This window comes from Chrysochloris asiatica, unplaced genomic scaffold (assembly GCF_000296735.1).
Source record: "Chrysochloris asiatica unplaced genomic scaffold, ChrAsi1.0 scaffold00145, whole genome shotgun sequence".
NCBI classification, from domain to species: domain Eukaryota; kingdom Metazoa; phylum Chordata; class Mammalia; order Afrosoricida; family Chrysochloridae; genus Chrysochloris; species Chrysochloris asiatica.
Window position 1 is genome coordinate 1,337,585 of NW_006408663.1, and position 14,051 is coordinate 1,351,635.

The 14,051-nt window shown below is 40.3% G+C and overlaps 1 protein-coding gene across 5 annotated transcripts in view; it reads right to left on the minus strand.

Annotated features, from left to right (window-relative positions):
- Positions 1-675: 675 nt before the first annotated feature.
- The window catches only part of SSBP2 (single-stranded DNA binding protein 2), a 464,724-nt gene continuing 451,348 nt past the window's right edge, over positions 676-14,051 (minus strand). Inside the window, exon 15 of one of the 5 annotated variants that reach the window (XM_006870594.1) lies at positions 676-1,335. In XM_006870594.1, coding sequence (XP_006870656.1) covers positions 1,306-1,335 — 30 coding nt within the window. In that variant the 3' untranslated portion in view covers positions 676-1,305. The remainder of the gene's footprint in view (positions 1,336-14,051) is intronic. The other 4 variants (XM_006870591.1, XM_006870592.1, XM_006870593.1 and 1 more) reach the window with 4 other exon arrangements.

Sequence of the window (14,051 nt, forward strand, 5' to 3'; positions counted from 1 at the left end):
TCAATGGGCAGATGAAGCAAAGGTACCAAGATGATTTGTCTCGGAATCTAACCCCTATCTCCCGGTGGCAGAGCAGGTGGCTTGCTGCCAGTGAGAAGGCCTACACAGAACAAACCTTTTCCAGTCAATTCTACTGCTAGTCTGCAAGCTAGCTGCATAGAAAAGCAGGGCTCCAGAGCCCCTCAGCTACCGTAAAACTTCCTTTCCCCTGGTGCCGACAGTCTCCATCATTTCACTGTATCGATCTGCTTTGCAAAGTCTATGTGGCAATGCTCACAAGAAGTCTAAATAAATGGTCATGAGACCATTTCACAGAAGTCTGGTATTAAAAATTTAGCTCTAGGAGTCCTGGTGAGAAGTGACACATTCAAGCAAATGATTGTTATCACTTCTGGGCTTTATCATGTTAAAGAGAAAAATTGTTTCTAAAAATATGACAACCCCTGTCCCTTCATTGCTGTGATCTAAGCAATTGGAGTTAATTACTGATTTTCTATATCGTAAGACAAACATATTTAAAACTCCACTTAGGTTGTAGAAATATACTGTGCTAAGCTCCACGTAAGCTTCTGTTGATTTTAAGTGTCTTTCCTAGGTAAAAAGCGCACAAGGACTTCTTTCACTGAAGATAACTGAGAAATTGTTGGATTTAACATAAAGATGCAGACACGCTTTCTTCAGTTTTTTTCTGAGACAGTATACTTTGTGACTCACTGGATAACTTGCATCAGACGCAATTTAATGAAAGCTCTCAAATAAGCAATTTTATTCCTATCCATGATTGCAGACATTTACAAAACCATAACATCTGAGATCACCTTAAAAAATAACTTATATAAAGCAGTGATATACACAGCACAAAATAGTTCAGGGAGGGGCAGGAGCAACTTTTAATAATTAAAATGTAAACGTGAAAAAAAGGATGGAATAAAAGTCCCTACTTACTTCTACTTAATATGTCATGTGATATTTTACAATGTCCTGTGGGCCAATGTACGTATGTGCATATGTCCGTATAATATACACATATGCAATACATTCTCTTTCCCACACATATACATACACAGATAATTATTTGCAGTTCAGTTTGGGGCAATTCTAATATGCCACTCCGTACAGTTGCTTGAATCACGTTTGAACCCACTTTCTTCACAAAATAGGGGAGAGAGCAGGAAATAAAAAGGTTGGTTTGGTATGACTGAGATTCCTTTGTTTAACTGTACACTGTGATGAATAATTTTCTTCCGTAGTAGTTCTGTGAAGGGCTGACTCACTGTGGTTTTCATGAAGAGACTTGGTAATGCATCACACACTCATTGTCATGCTAGGGGAGTACTGGAAGGAAAGAAGAAGCCATATTTTAACAACAATTCTTTTACAGACCACTGAGGTTCTTCTTGGCATAGCAATAGTACAGTAACTGTGAATTTTAATTACTTAAACTCTTCTATGCTCACGTTTTTAACCTCAGACAACATAAAAATAAGAAGCTATTAAAAGAACTGATTTATATATACTTGACTTAGATCTGAAATTTTCAGGATTTTCTCTGGAAATCATACAGTCCCATTTTCTCCCCAGACCTGTTAATGTTTTGTTGTTGTTCTTAAGTGCTGTCTAGTAAGTTCTGACTCACAGTGACCTTTTATAGTGTTTCCAAGGAGGGGCTGGTGGGTTTGAACAGCCCACCTTGTTCAAATCAACCTTGTGATCCAGTACTTTATCCTACAGTGCCACATCAGGGGGAGGCTGATCTATGCCCAGTCGTTCAGTCTTCTTCTTCCATGTTTCCTGGGCATTTGGAACAGTTTGGGTTTAGTCATAATGAAATATGAGGGGGCTTCAAAAAGTTCACGGTAAAAGGAAATGAAAAGGCAATGGAATTTCCCCGCTAACTTTCTGAAGTCCCTTGTACCTATGAAACCAGTGTCTGCTACCTATTGTTATTGCTGTTGTTGTTAAGTGTGATTGAGTTGGTTCCAACCCATAGCGACCCTGTAGAGGGTTTCCAAGGAGCGACTGGTGAGCTTGAACCGTCAACCTTGCAGTTCACACCAACTTTGCAGTCTAGAGCATTAACCCACAGTGCCACACCAGGAATCTCTGCTACCTACTTGTTAGGTGCCATCAAGTCGGTACTGACTCATAGCAACCCTAGGTACAACAGAACGAAACAATGTCGGGTCCTGCACCATCCCCACAATTGTTACCCCCCTTGAGCCCACTGATGCTGCCACTTTGCCAATCCATCTCACTGGCGGTCTTCCTCTTTTTCTCTGACCCTCCACCTTACCAAACATGATATCCTTCTCCAGCGACTGGTCCCTACTGACAATATGTCTGAAGTATGAGAGACGAAGTTTGGCCATCCTGGCCTCCAAGAAGCATTCTGGCTGCACTTCTTCCAACACAGATCTATTGGTTCTTTTGGCAGTCCATGGCACTTTCAATATTCTCCTCCAACACCATAACTCAAATGCATCAATTATTCTATCGTCTTCCTTATTCACTGTCCAGCTTTCGCATCCATATGAGGTTATTGAAAATACCATAGCTTGGGTCAGGCTCACCTTAGTCCTCAAGCTGACATCTTTGCTTTTCAACACTTTGTGTTAAATAAGAGGTTAACAAATCTCTCTTGGCTTCATTTTCCACACTTGTAAAATGTTTTTAATAATAGAATTTACCTTAAAGGGGTTTCTGAGGAATTAAATATAAAATCTTTAAAACCATGTATTTGTTGAATACACAGATAGTGCTCGATAAATGTTAGACTAATAATAGTATGGGGAAATAAAACAACAAAACAATTCTCAAATGGCCCTGTGAAGTTTTCATTAAAAGCATTTAAAAGACATAGGAGTCTGATTTATACTTTAGCACTTAAGCCTTGTACCCTTAACATGCTCCAACTTCAATCCACAATAATTTTTGGGTGGGAGTGGGGGCATTTTTATTTACAAATTTACTTAGCATTTGGATGGGGATGATAATTTACAGAAGACAAAGCATTCAGAATTATTTTTTAAAACAGGCTCATATAGGATCTAGAGCGGGACAAAGAATAATTATTTTGATAATTATAACAATTTACCATCATGCTTTTTGAGAATAGGCTGAGAGTCTTGGTGGGGTACTGCAGGATAAGCACTGGACCACAGAGTTGGTTTAAATTGCAAGGTCGGCAGTTCAAATCCACTAGCTGCTCCTTGGAAACCCTATACAGGGTTGCTATGTATTGGAACTGATGAGACGGCACTTAACAATCACCACCGTTGTGTTGTTGGGAATAGACTGTGAAAGAGATCTTGTAGCACAGCACTGTCTGATAGAATCTTCTTGCTGAGGGATTGATCTATTACCTGTGTGTCCAACACAGAAGCCAATGTGTGGCAACTGAGCCCTTGAACTATCGCTAGTGCTGAGGAACTGAACTTTTAATGACATTTCATTTTAATGTACTGAAATGTAAATATCCACACGGGGCTACTGGCTACCATTTTGGACAGTGCAGCTCAAGGATATCTGAGATGGGCAGACATCCAATCCCAAATGGCAATGATGTGCAGATGACAAGACTTTTTACATTAAAATAAAAATGTAGCCCTCAGAATATTTGGAATGTTTTACTATAAACCTCTCTTAAAAATAATCAAGGCAAAAGGGGATTCTTCTAAACATACTCATATACTGATTGTGCCTCATTAAAAGAGGTGAGATACAGTCAAAGCGATTGGTCCCAGGCTACAGGGTTTTACCATTGAGACTCCTGGACTCCAGCACTGGACTTCAAACAACAAGGTTGGCAGTTCAAACCCATCACTTTCTTGGAAACCCTACATAGGGTTACTTTGATTAGGATCGACTCAACAGCACTTAACAACAACAGTGATACTCCTGAGGGAGGAGGGTGACAAACTTTTCAGACAAAGAAGAGAATAAAGTCAATCCCAGAGGAGCCGAGGTACAGTACAGGAAGCAGGTAAGAGTGGGTTATACATTAATAGTGAGAAAGCAGGATTCCCTAGGGAAGAACTCAGCTGACAATTCCTCAGCTGCAGTAGCCTGAGTCAGAAATTTCCATTCGGGGAGAAAAGTTAAGATTGATGCTAATGAATAGGATGAAAACAGGGAGATTGACAGGGAAGAGAAAGGGGTCCAGAATGCCCTAAAAACTTGTCTACATAGTAGGAGCAAAAAGAAATAAAAACAGGAGCTGATGAAATAGAAACCACCCCTGGGCCAGTGTTAGAAGGGGGATATACCCTGCTATGGATTTAGGAGGATTTCCAGCTTCTTTGTGGGAAGAAGATGAGGTTTTCTGCTCCCACAAATATTTACAGCCTTGGAAACCCTATACAGGGTTGCTATGAGTTAAACCCAACTTGATGGTACTTAGTAACAACTTAACTAGCTTCCCAAACTGGGAGAGAATAAATTGTTTGTGAACACCATCCACTTGTAGTATTTGTGTTATATCAGCACTAGATAAATAATCTGGCATAATTTGGTATTGAAAGAGTGGGGTGCTGCTCTAAGATATACCTAAAATATGGAAGCAGTTTTGGGATTGGGCAGTGAGTAGAGGCTGGAAGAGTTTGAGAGTTTGAAAGTGCGTAACAATAAAAGCCTAGACTGCCTCGAAGAGACTGTTGCTGGAAACATGGTCATCAAAGTTCATTCTGCTGAGGGCTCAGAAGGCAGTGAGGAGAGTTGGAACACTGGACGTGGTGCAGATGGTGAGAAGCAGTGGCAGAGAAATTGTGTCAGCAGAAGCAGGTGGCTGGTGTAAGATGGTACGGGAGAGGACCCATGGAGCAAGAGTAAAGTGTCTTTGGGCAGGAGTCTTCCTGGCAAAGGAGAGTACCTCAGGGCACTTAGCTCAGCCAAAGAGCTTTGTAACACTTGCCCAAGCAAGGCAGAGACTGGGCTGGCCCTAATGCCCTGAAGGAAGCAGAAAGGAGAAGCTGTAGAGACAAGGGGTACAGGAAACACAGCTGACTCTCCATCTCAGAAGGTAGGATGATACCTCTGTTGTTTACAAGGGTGGAGCCACAGCCTCCAATGTTTCAAAGAGTCAGATCCTCATCAACTCAGTTCCAGAGTGTGGTGTTTCTGCTCAAAGTGCTTGGGGAATGTGGTCATCAGATCTGATGTCCAAAGCAGAGAAGTGGGGCTGCCATGCCCACGGGGCAGAAGAAGGGGACCTTTCAGGACTGACGGTGTGCAGTTACCATTCAGATAGACTGGGAGAACGGAACTGCCCATTTTCCCATTACCTAGAATGTGGAGCCAGACCCTATGACTATGGGGTCTCCACCCAGAATCCAGAGAGTGGCCAATATCTTAGATGGCAAGATTGTTTCTAAGATGGTCTCAGAGAAATTGTTCTGCTGGAATTTGGACTTGTTTCTTGTCTTTTATTTCTCCGACTTATAATACAGTTGTCTACCAATTGTTTTCTCCATCATGGTACTTTGGAAACAGATAACTTATAGCTTAGATTTCACAGGTCCACAGATGTAGAGGAAACTGACCTGTAGTTGATTATATCTTATGGGATAATACTGATGGGGCAAATGTGACGTACATGTCACATAGGCAGGAATTTGGAGGGTCAAAGAAAGCCATAGAAAGAATTGTGTTCCCCACAAATATCTGCCAATTTGGCTAGGCCATGGTTCTCAGTATTATGTAATTATTCTCCATTTTGCAATCTGATATAATTATCCTATATGTTGTAAATCCTAGTCCATGATATTAATGAAGCAGGACAAGAGGCAGTTCTATTAATGGGTTAGGTTGTATCTTGAGTCAATCTCTTTTGAGGTGGAAGATAGATTAAACAAATCAGTAGAAATGGAGGGATCCAATTACAACCAAAATACTAGAGTTGCACTTTGGACCCAGGGTCCCTGAACTGAAAGCATCATAGACCCAGCAGAGGTATAATGCCAAGACTCATGAAGATCTCCAAGGAACAGTAGACCCACAGATGTGGAACGGAGGCAAGGACCTTCCCTCAGAGTTGACAAGAGAGAAGCAGCCTTCTCCTAGATCTGGCACCCTGGATTTGAGCTGCTAGTCACTAGGTTTCAGTTTGCTAAAGACATCCTCCTCCTCTGGTCTTTCTGTAATTGCATAACTAAGATAACCCCCATCTCAGCACAAGATGCCATGTAAAGCCTCACTCTACAAATAATGACAGCAAACTTTAATTATCCACTTTCTGGTGGAGTAGAATTATATTTTGGCACTTGGCTTTTATGGGACAGATAAAACAAGAAAATTAATGAATTTTTTAAAGTAGGAAAATAAAAAACCAGGAAGTATGCCAAAATCAGCATAGAAAAATTTAACCTTTGCTACCATCAACGAAAAAGAAGACGACCCCCACTAGATGGATGGAACAATGGCAGCAGCAACAGATTCAAATGTAATAATTGTGAAGATGGTGCGGGACTGGGCAGTGTTTCCTTCTGTTGTGCATAAGATCATTATGAGTCAGAACTGGCTCAACGGCACCTAACAACAACCATCTCATCTGTCCATTCATCCCACAGCGGTGGCCTGTGTGTTACTGTGATCCTGGAAGCAAAGCCACCAGTATTTAAATACCAGCAATATCACCCACGGTAGACAGGTTTCACTGGAGCTTCTAGACTAAGACAGATAGGAAGAAAGAGAGGTGGGTCACTTTTGAAAATTTTATGAATAGAAGCAGAACACTGTAAAATAATAGTGTGGGAAGATGAGCCCCTCAGGTTGGATGGCACACAAAATATGACTGGAGAAAAGCTGCTTCTTCAAAGTAGAACTGACCTTAATTATGTAGATGGAGTGAGGCTTTCGGGACCGCCATTCCCTGATGGGGAACAACTACAGATAAGAAAAAGCTGCAAACATCCATTAGTAATAGGAATAAGGAATGTATACAGCATGAACCAGGAAAATTGAGAGTTGACAAAATGAAACAGAACATACAGAGATTATATTCCAGACAATAGTTAACTGAAATGTACTGATATTAGCCATTTTGCATATAACAATCGCATAGTTTACTATGCTGGGAATAACAAATTGAAGAGGAATGATATTGTAGTCATTGTCAAAAAGAACATCAGAAGATCTAGCTTAATGCTGTCTGTGACAGGAAAATAACCAAATGCCTGCAAGGAGGACCAATTGATACCAATATTATTCAAATTTATACACCAACCACTAAGGTCAGAGATGATAAAACTGAAGAATTTTATAAACTTCTTCAGTCTCTAATTGATTAAACAACAAAGATGCATTGATAATTACTGGTGATTGGAATGCAAAGAATGGAAACAAAGATAAAGGATCGATAGTTGGAAAATAAGGCCTTAGTTATACAAATGATTCCAGAGATCCCATGACAGAATTTTATAAGACCAAAGACTTATTCATTGTAAACACTCTGTTTAAATAACATAAAGGATGACTATACACATAGAGTCCTCGTGTGGTTCTGTAGGATAAGCACTGGACTACTAACTATGAGGTTGGCAGTTCAAATCCACCAGTCACTTCTTGGAAACCCTACGCAGGGTTGCTATGACTTGGGAACCAACTTGACAGCACTTAAGAGTAACAAATACACATGGACCTCACCAGATAGAATACACAGGAATCAAATTGACTGTATCTGTGGGAAGAGACAGAGGACAGGCTCAATATTAGCCAACATAAGACCAGGGGAAGACTGTGGAACAGACCATCAGTTGCTCATATGCAAGTTCAGGCTGAAGCTAAAGAACATTAAAACAAGTCCATGAGAGCCAAAATATGACCTTGAATATATCCCACCTGGTTTCAGAGACCATTTCAAGAGCAGATTTGATGCATTAGACACTAATGACTGAATTCTTGATGTGGGATGACATCAAGAATATCATATAGAAAACAAGCAAACGGTTATTAGAAAGACAGGGAAAAAGAAGAGCAAAAAGTGGATGTCAGAAGAGACTCTGAAACTTGCTTTTGAGCGCAGAGTTGCCCAAGTGAATGGAAGAAATGAGAAAGTAAAGAAGTTGAGCAAAAATTTCAAAGAGCAGCTTGAGAAGTCAGTCAAATGTTAAAATGAAATATGCAAAGACCTGCAGTTAGAAAACCAAAAGGGAAGAACACATTCAACATTCCTAAGGTGAAGGAACTGAAGAAATAATTTAAGCCTCAACTTGCAATACTGAAGAATTCTACGGGCAAAATATTGAATAATGCAAAAAAAAAAAAAAAAATCAAAAGAAGATAGGTGTTACAAGGGGGCGGGGCTTTGATGGCAGATTAGGGAGAAGTGTGGTGCAGAGACCTCTGACAGTAATAACACAGAATACCGGATGAAGTAGGTTCAGGGGATAGTTCCCAAACTCAACTACATATAAAGGAATATTTAGAAGGATCGAAGGCTTAATGCTAGTGGGATATGTAGTAGAAACAAGAAAGGTGGCATTTTTTGATCTGTGGCTGCCAGTGGGTGCTAGAGTGGCCATCTTGGGTGTGATGGAGCAGAAGCAGGGTCAGAGGAAAGTCCACACCACAGAGGTCTGATCTTTGTAGATAAAGGTGTGAACATTTTTTTCCTGTTCATTAGTCTCTCACTGTCTGCACTAATCCACTCTGGTGACTAGAGGGGGTGCTGGAACAAGTGGATGCCCCCCACCCCTTGGAGGGTTCTACTATGCATGCACACTGATCTACTCAGCAAAGACCACAGCATGCAGAAGCTAAGAAGAGGGAGGAGCCAACAGGATCTGCTTCAAACAGAATGGTCTCCTAGAACAGCTCCAGCTGTCTGAGCAAGGGGTGTTAAAGTCATATCATATTTGCTATGTTTTTTTTCTTTCTTTTTCTTGTGATTACAGACTGTAGTATCCAATCTGTTTTTGTTACCGCTGTAGTTTTATTTATTCATTTTCTTCCCCTTTTATCTTGGGGGGGCTCTTTTGCTCCCTATGTTACCCAAGAAGAGATAGCAATTGTGGTCATATAATCAAGCTACAATCACACCTATAAAATCTCACAATCCAAGCAAGAGCCAATACCAGCTACTATACACCAGATAGACAGCCAACATCTGCTACAGTTACTCTGAGTTGAGTAATAGGAAAAGTGAAAAGGGAAACCCATCTCCTGATCACATCTACCTGGAGGCAGTCAGAAAGCTTAATAATACATCAACAAACATCCATCTAATAATTGAAATCACATCTAATTACTGACGATGCCCAAGAGACAATCCAAGATTTCAGCACTCCGGAAACAAGATAGAGTAACATAAACAAATGAGCTGCAGGTAGACCTAGACTTCCCATTGGAAGGAGGGCAGCTTTGGAACTGCCTGAGGAGGAACTAAGGAAAAGGATATTGAGATGCATCCAAGTGCTGCATAGAGGGGTTGAGAAAAATAAGTAAGAAGTCAGGAAAGCACTACAAGGACAATCAAATATGATAAAAATAGTATTGGAAACTATTCAAAAGACACAAAAGAGGTCCAAATAATTAATAAAATGTCAGAAATGAACAATACACTGAAAGGACAAGGGAGTAGAACTGAAGAGATGGAAGCCAGAACCAACAAGTTAGGAGACAAATCTCTCAATACTGATAAGATAGAAGAGCAAGCAGAGAAAAGGATGAAAAATAACCTGAATAAAGTCTAGGAGTCATATGGGACAATATGAAGAGGAATAACCTGAGAATTATTGGAATTCCAGAACTGGAAGAATCACAGGAAACCACAGAACAGATAGCTGAAGAACTACTGGAGGAAAATATCTCTTAACATCCTGAAAAATGAAAAGATAAGCATTTAAGAAGCTCAGTGAACCCCAGGAAGGATACACCTAAAAATAAAATTGCCAAGACATATCATAACTGTTGTTGTTATTGTTAAGTACTGTGGAGTTGGTTCCGACTCATAGTGACCCTGCACAGGGTTTCTGAGGCTATAAATCTTTACAGGAGCAGAAAGCCTCATCTTTCTTTGGTGGAATGGCTGGTAGTTTTGAACTGCTGATCTTGAGGTTAGCAGCCCGATTCGTAACCACTACACTACCAGAGCCCCTTATATCATAACTAAGCTCTCCAAAATTAAAGATAAGGAGACAATCCTGAAAGCAGCTAGGGAAAAGAGAAGTGTTACTTAAAAAGTCAAGCAAATAAGATTAAGCTCTGATCTTTCAGCAGAAACCATGCAGGTAAGAAAGCTATGGGTAGGCATATATAAAACCCTGGAATTAAAAAAAAACTGCCAACCAAGAATCCTCTACCCAGCAAAGTTGTCAATAAAATACTATGATATAATAAAAGCATTCCCAGATAAACAGAAGCTACTGCAAGGTTGGCGGTTCAAGCTCACCAGCTGCTCCTTGGAAATCCTATGCAGGGTTACTATGGGTCAGAATCGATTCCACGGCACTTAACAACAACAATAATAAGGGACTTTGCCAAAGGCAATCCAGCACTTCAAAGGATCCTAAAGAGAGTTCTTTGGACTGAGAACCAACAAGAACAGACAACAACCAGAGACTGATATACATGGCAGCACCACATAGAACTCAGTTGACAGATGGAAGAGTCCAGAACAGAACATAGCTACAAGAACAAATTCAGAGGCTCTGGGAGGTCAGTTGATGATTAAAACAATTATAATGTAAAAGAAGGTAAAAATATAGGAACAGAGCTCCAGATGATGAGGAGATCAGGTAGATTGCAGGGTAAAATAGACTGTTTTAAATGGAGGGAAAAGTTAGTAAAAGATAAAGTAACCTCAAAGAAAGTTAATACTTCACAACACACCAAGACAATGAAAATAGAAGAACATGGAAACATTAAAAATAGAAGTTTAAGAAAAGATACCCATACTAAAAGAAAGGAAAAAAAGAAATCCTTTGTTGGCTAATAGGGGTGGGAGGGAGGGGACGGTAGAGCACAGGTTAGGGGAGAGACACATCATAGTTCAGGTGTTGGGGAGGGCAATACACAACAAGGGGAAAGGAGATGGAAGAACAAAGTAGACAGGGGAACACTTAGGCAGGTTTGCATTGGCTAAATGGGACAGAGGTAAATAGTGATGTATACATAACCTTGGAACAACAGGGTTCTGTGATACAGGGATTGAGGCATAGTCTGAATGGGTTACAGACGGGAAATAATGTTAAGATGCTTGACTGTCTTATGAATATTGGTTTCCCTTGCCTACTATTATAAAATCAATACTTGAATGGGATAGAAAGGATTATTGGGAAACATGATTACAAAAACTTGTAAGCCTGTCTTCAGTCTATAACTGATTGGACTACCTAAAAGGGGTTCTAGAACTTCCCCAGTGAAAAAGGTTTCTTGTGGCGACTTTGTAGTCTGTAGGACTTTAGTTGGAACCCTGAGCCCCAACCAGAACCTTCTGAGGTGGGGCATTCCTACTTGAATGCCTGGAGCATCCAGAGGACCAGCAGATAATTCTTGAAAGAAAGACCAGCAGGAAAAACCAAACACAAAAATGGCAGTCTGACTGGGTACTATAAGAACAAGCAAGTTGTTCACCAGGGAGGCATCAAAGCAAGTAATCAAGTCCCTTCAGGACAAGCACCCTCTCTAAGACTGAAACTCAAAGTGAACATATGAGCAGACATGTAAGCTTGCTGGCGACTAGGCTGGTCTACCGGTGAGTGGAAGAGGGGGAAAGGCAGCAATGAAGATATGGGCTGAGTTCCATAGACTCCTGTCAACCTGGAGATGAGAGAGAACAGAGGAAGGGTTGGTTGGTCTGAAGTGTGATGAGACCTGAAGACTCCTAAGCCCATGGACAAAGAACTAGCCAGAGAGGGCTAGAGCCGAGAGTGAAGTGCTCAGCTGATATGAAATGAGGGGAGATGCATGACAATGCCCAAACTTGTAGATAGTATCTATTTGACCTAGTTTCGATGGTTTGATGATTAGTACTTGACTAGAAGATGATTTTTTAATTTTTTGATATAGGAAACAAGTGTAAATTGCTATAATGTGATGACCTTGACGTATACTTATGGATGCAGTAGCTCAAAATACCAACTGAGAGGGAAGAAATCTTCACATCAAAGATCAAAACTATCCCCTCTGCACACAGGGTTGAGAGGGATGGCCAACTTAAACATAGGCTACCTAAAATGGTTAGGGCTGGGGGTGGGGGAGGGGGGGGGAGGAAGAAGGGTTAGCTATAAAGGCAGAAAGTGGCTGGCTTATGTTTTCAAGAGAAAGTTTAGTTTCAGAATGTGGGGGAAGGTAGACTCCCCATGGAATAATTTTCATCTTGTCTAGACAGGTCTGACGAAAGGAGATGGGGATAAGATTCTTATGATTCAATAATGAGTAATTGTTTTCATGACTAATTATGATTTTCACAACTGTAAAGGTAAACATTTTGTAACAAAAAGGGGGAGTAGTTCATCTTACAGTCCAGGAAGAGAGGATGCTAGGACAAACAAGGGAGAAGAGTTTGTGCAGAATGTGGGATACTAACCAGAGAAGCAGCAACATCAGAGATGATGACATGGAGAGATAGAGCAGCTGAGGACTCTAGACTCATGGAAAGAGAACAGCAGCCAGGAGGCAGTCTTGCAGAATGTACCCTTGAGTTGTTTATATATATTATAAATTATGATTATATATTCCTGAATGTTTTTGTGTATATCACCCCTCCCCCACAAAACAAACAAACAAAAGAGGGAATAGATGCAAATACTGTTGAATGGTGATGCATGGAGGGGACTGTAATCATTGCAATGATAAGAAATATGATAGGATGGAACAAATCTGATGTTCTCCCATGTCTCATGTAAACTATCATTCAAAGCTCAATAAAAATCTTAAAAAAAAAAAAAAGTTTTTTAAATGGAAGGAATACAGAGTCACTGTACCAAAATAAAATGATCAGTGTTCAACCATTTCAAGAGGTAGCATATGACCAAGAACCAGTGGTACTGAAGGAAGAAGTCAAGCTGCACTGAAGGTATTGGCTTGTTTCAACAAACTGATGCAGCACAGGAGGCACTCAACTCATCTATTCCAAGAAATTTGCAAGACAACTTACAACCAGGTCAGCTGATAGGAAGAGATCTATATTTGTGCCTATTACAAACAGGGATGACCTATTACAAACAGAAACCATCAAACAATATCATTAATATCATATGTAAGCAAAATCGTGCTGAAGATTATTAAAAAATGGTTGCAGTAGTATATTAACAAGGAACTGCCAGAAATTTGAGCTGGATTCAAAAGAGGATGTGGATCATTGTTGACATTAGATGGCTCTTGGCTTAAAGCAGAGAATACCAGAAAGATGTTCACTTATGGTTTATTGACTATGTAATGGCTTTTGACTGTGTGGCTTATGACAATCTATGGACAACACTGTGACAAATCACAGAACACTTAATTGTGCTAAGAGCTTGTACGTAGACCATGAGGCAGTCATTCGACCAGAACAAGGGAACACTGAATGGTTTAAAATCAGGAAAGGTGGGCACCAGCGCTGTATTCTTTTACCATACTTATTCAACCTGTATGCTAAGCAAATTATTGGAGAAACTGGACTATTTGAAGAAAACTGTGGCTTCAGGATTGGAATAAGACTTATTAACAACCTGTAATATGCAAATGATACAACCTTGCTCACTGAAAGTGAAGAGGACTTATAATACTTATTGAGGAAGATCAATGACCACAACCTTCAGTATGGGGTGAACCTCAATGGGGAAAAAAAAGAGAGAGAGAAAAAAAAAAGAGTCACAATTGGACCAATAAATAACATGATAAACAATGAAAAGGTTGAAGTTGTCAAATACTTCATTTTTCTTGGATCCACAATCAATGCTCATGGAAGCAGCAGTAAAAAATGACAGTACATTGGGTATATGTGCTGCAAAAGATTTCTTTGAAATGTTTAAGAGCAAAGAGTAAATTTGAGGGCTATGCTGTGTCTGACCCAAGCTAACAAGGTTGCAGTTTAAACCCACCAGACTCTCTTTGGAAACCCTATATACAAC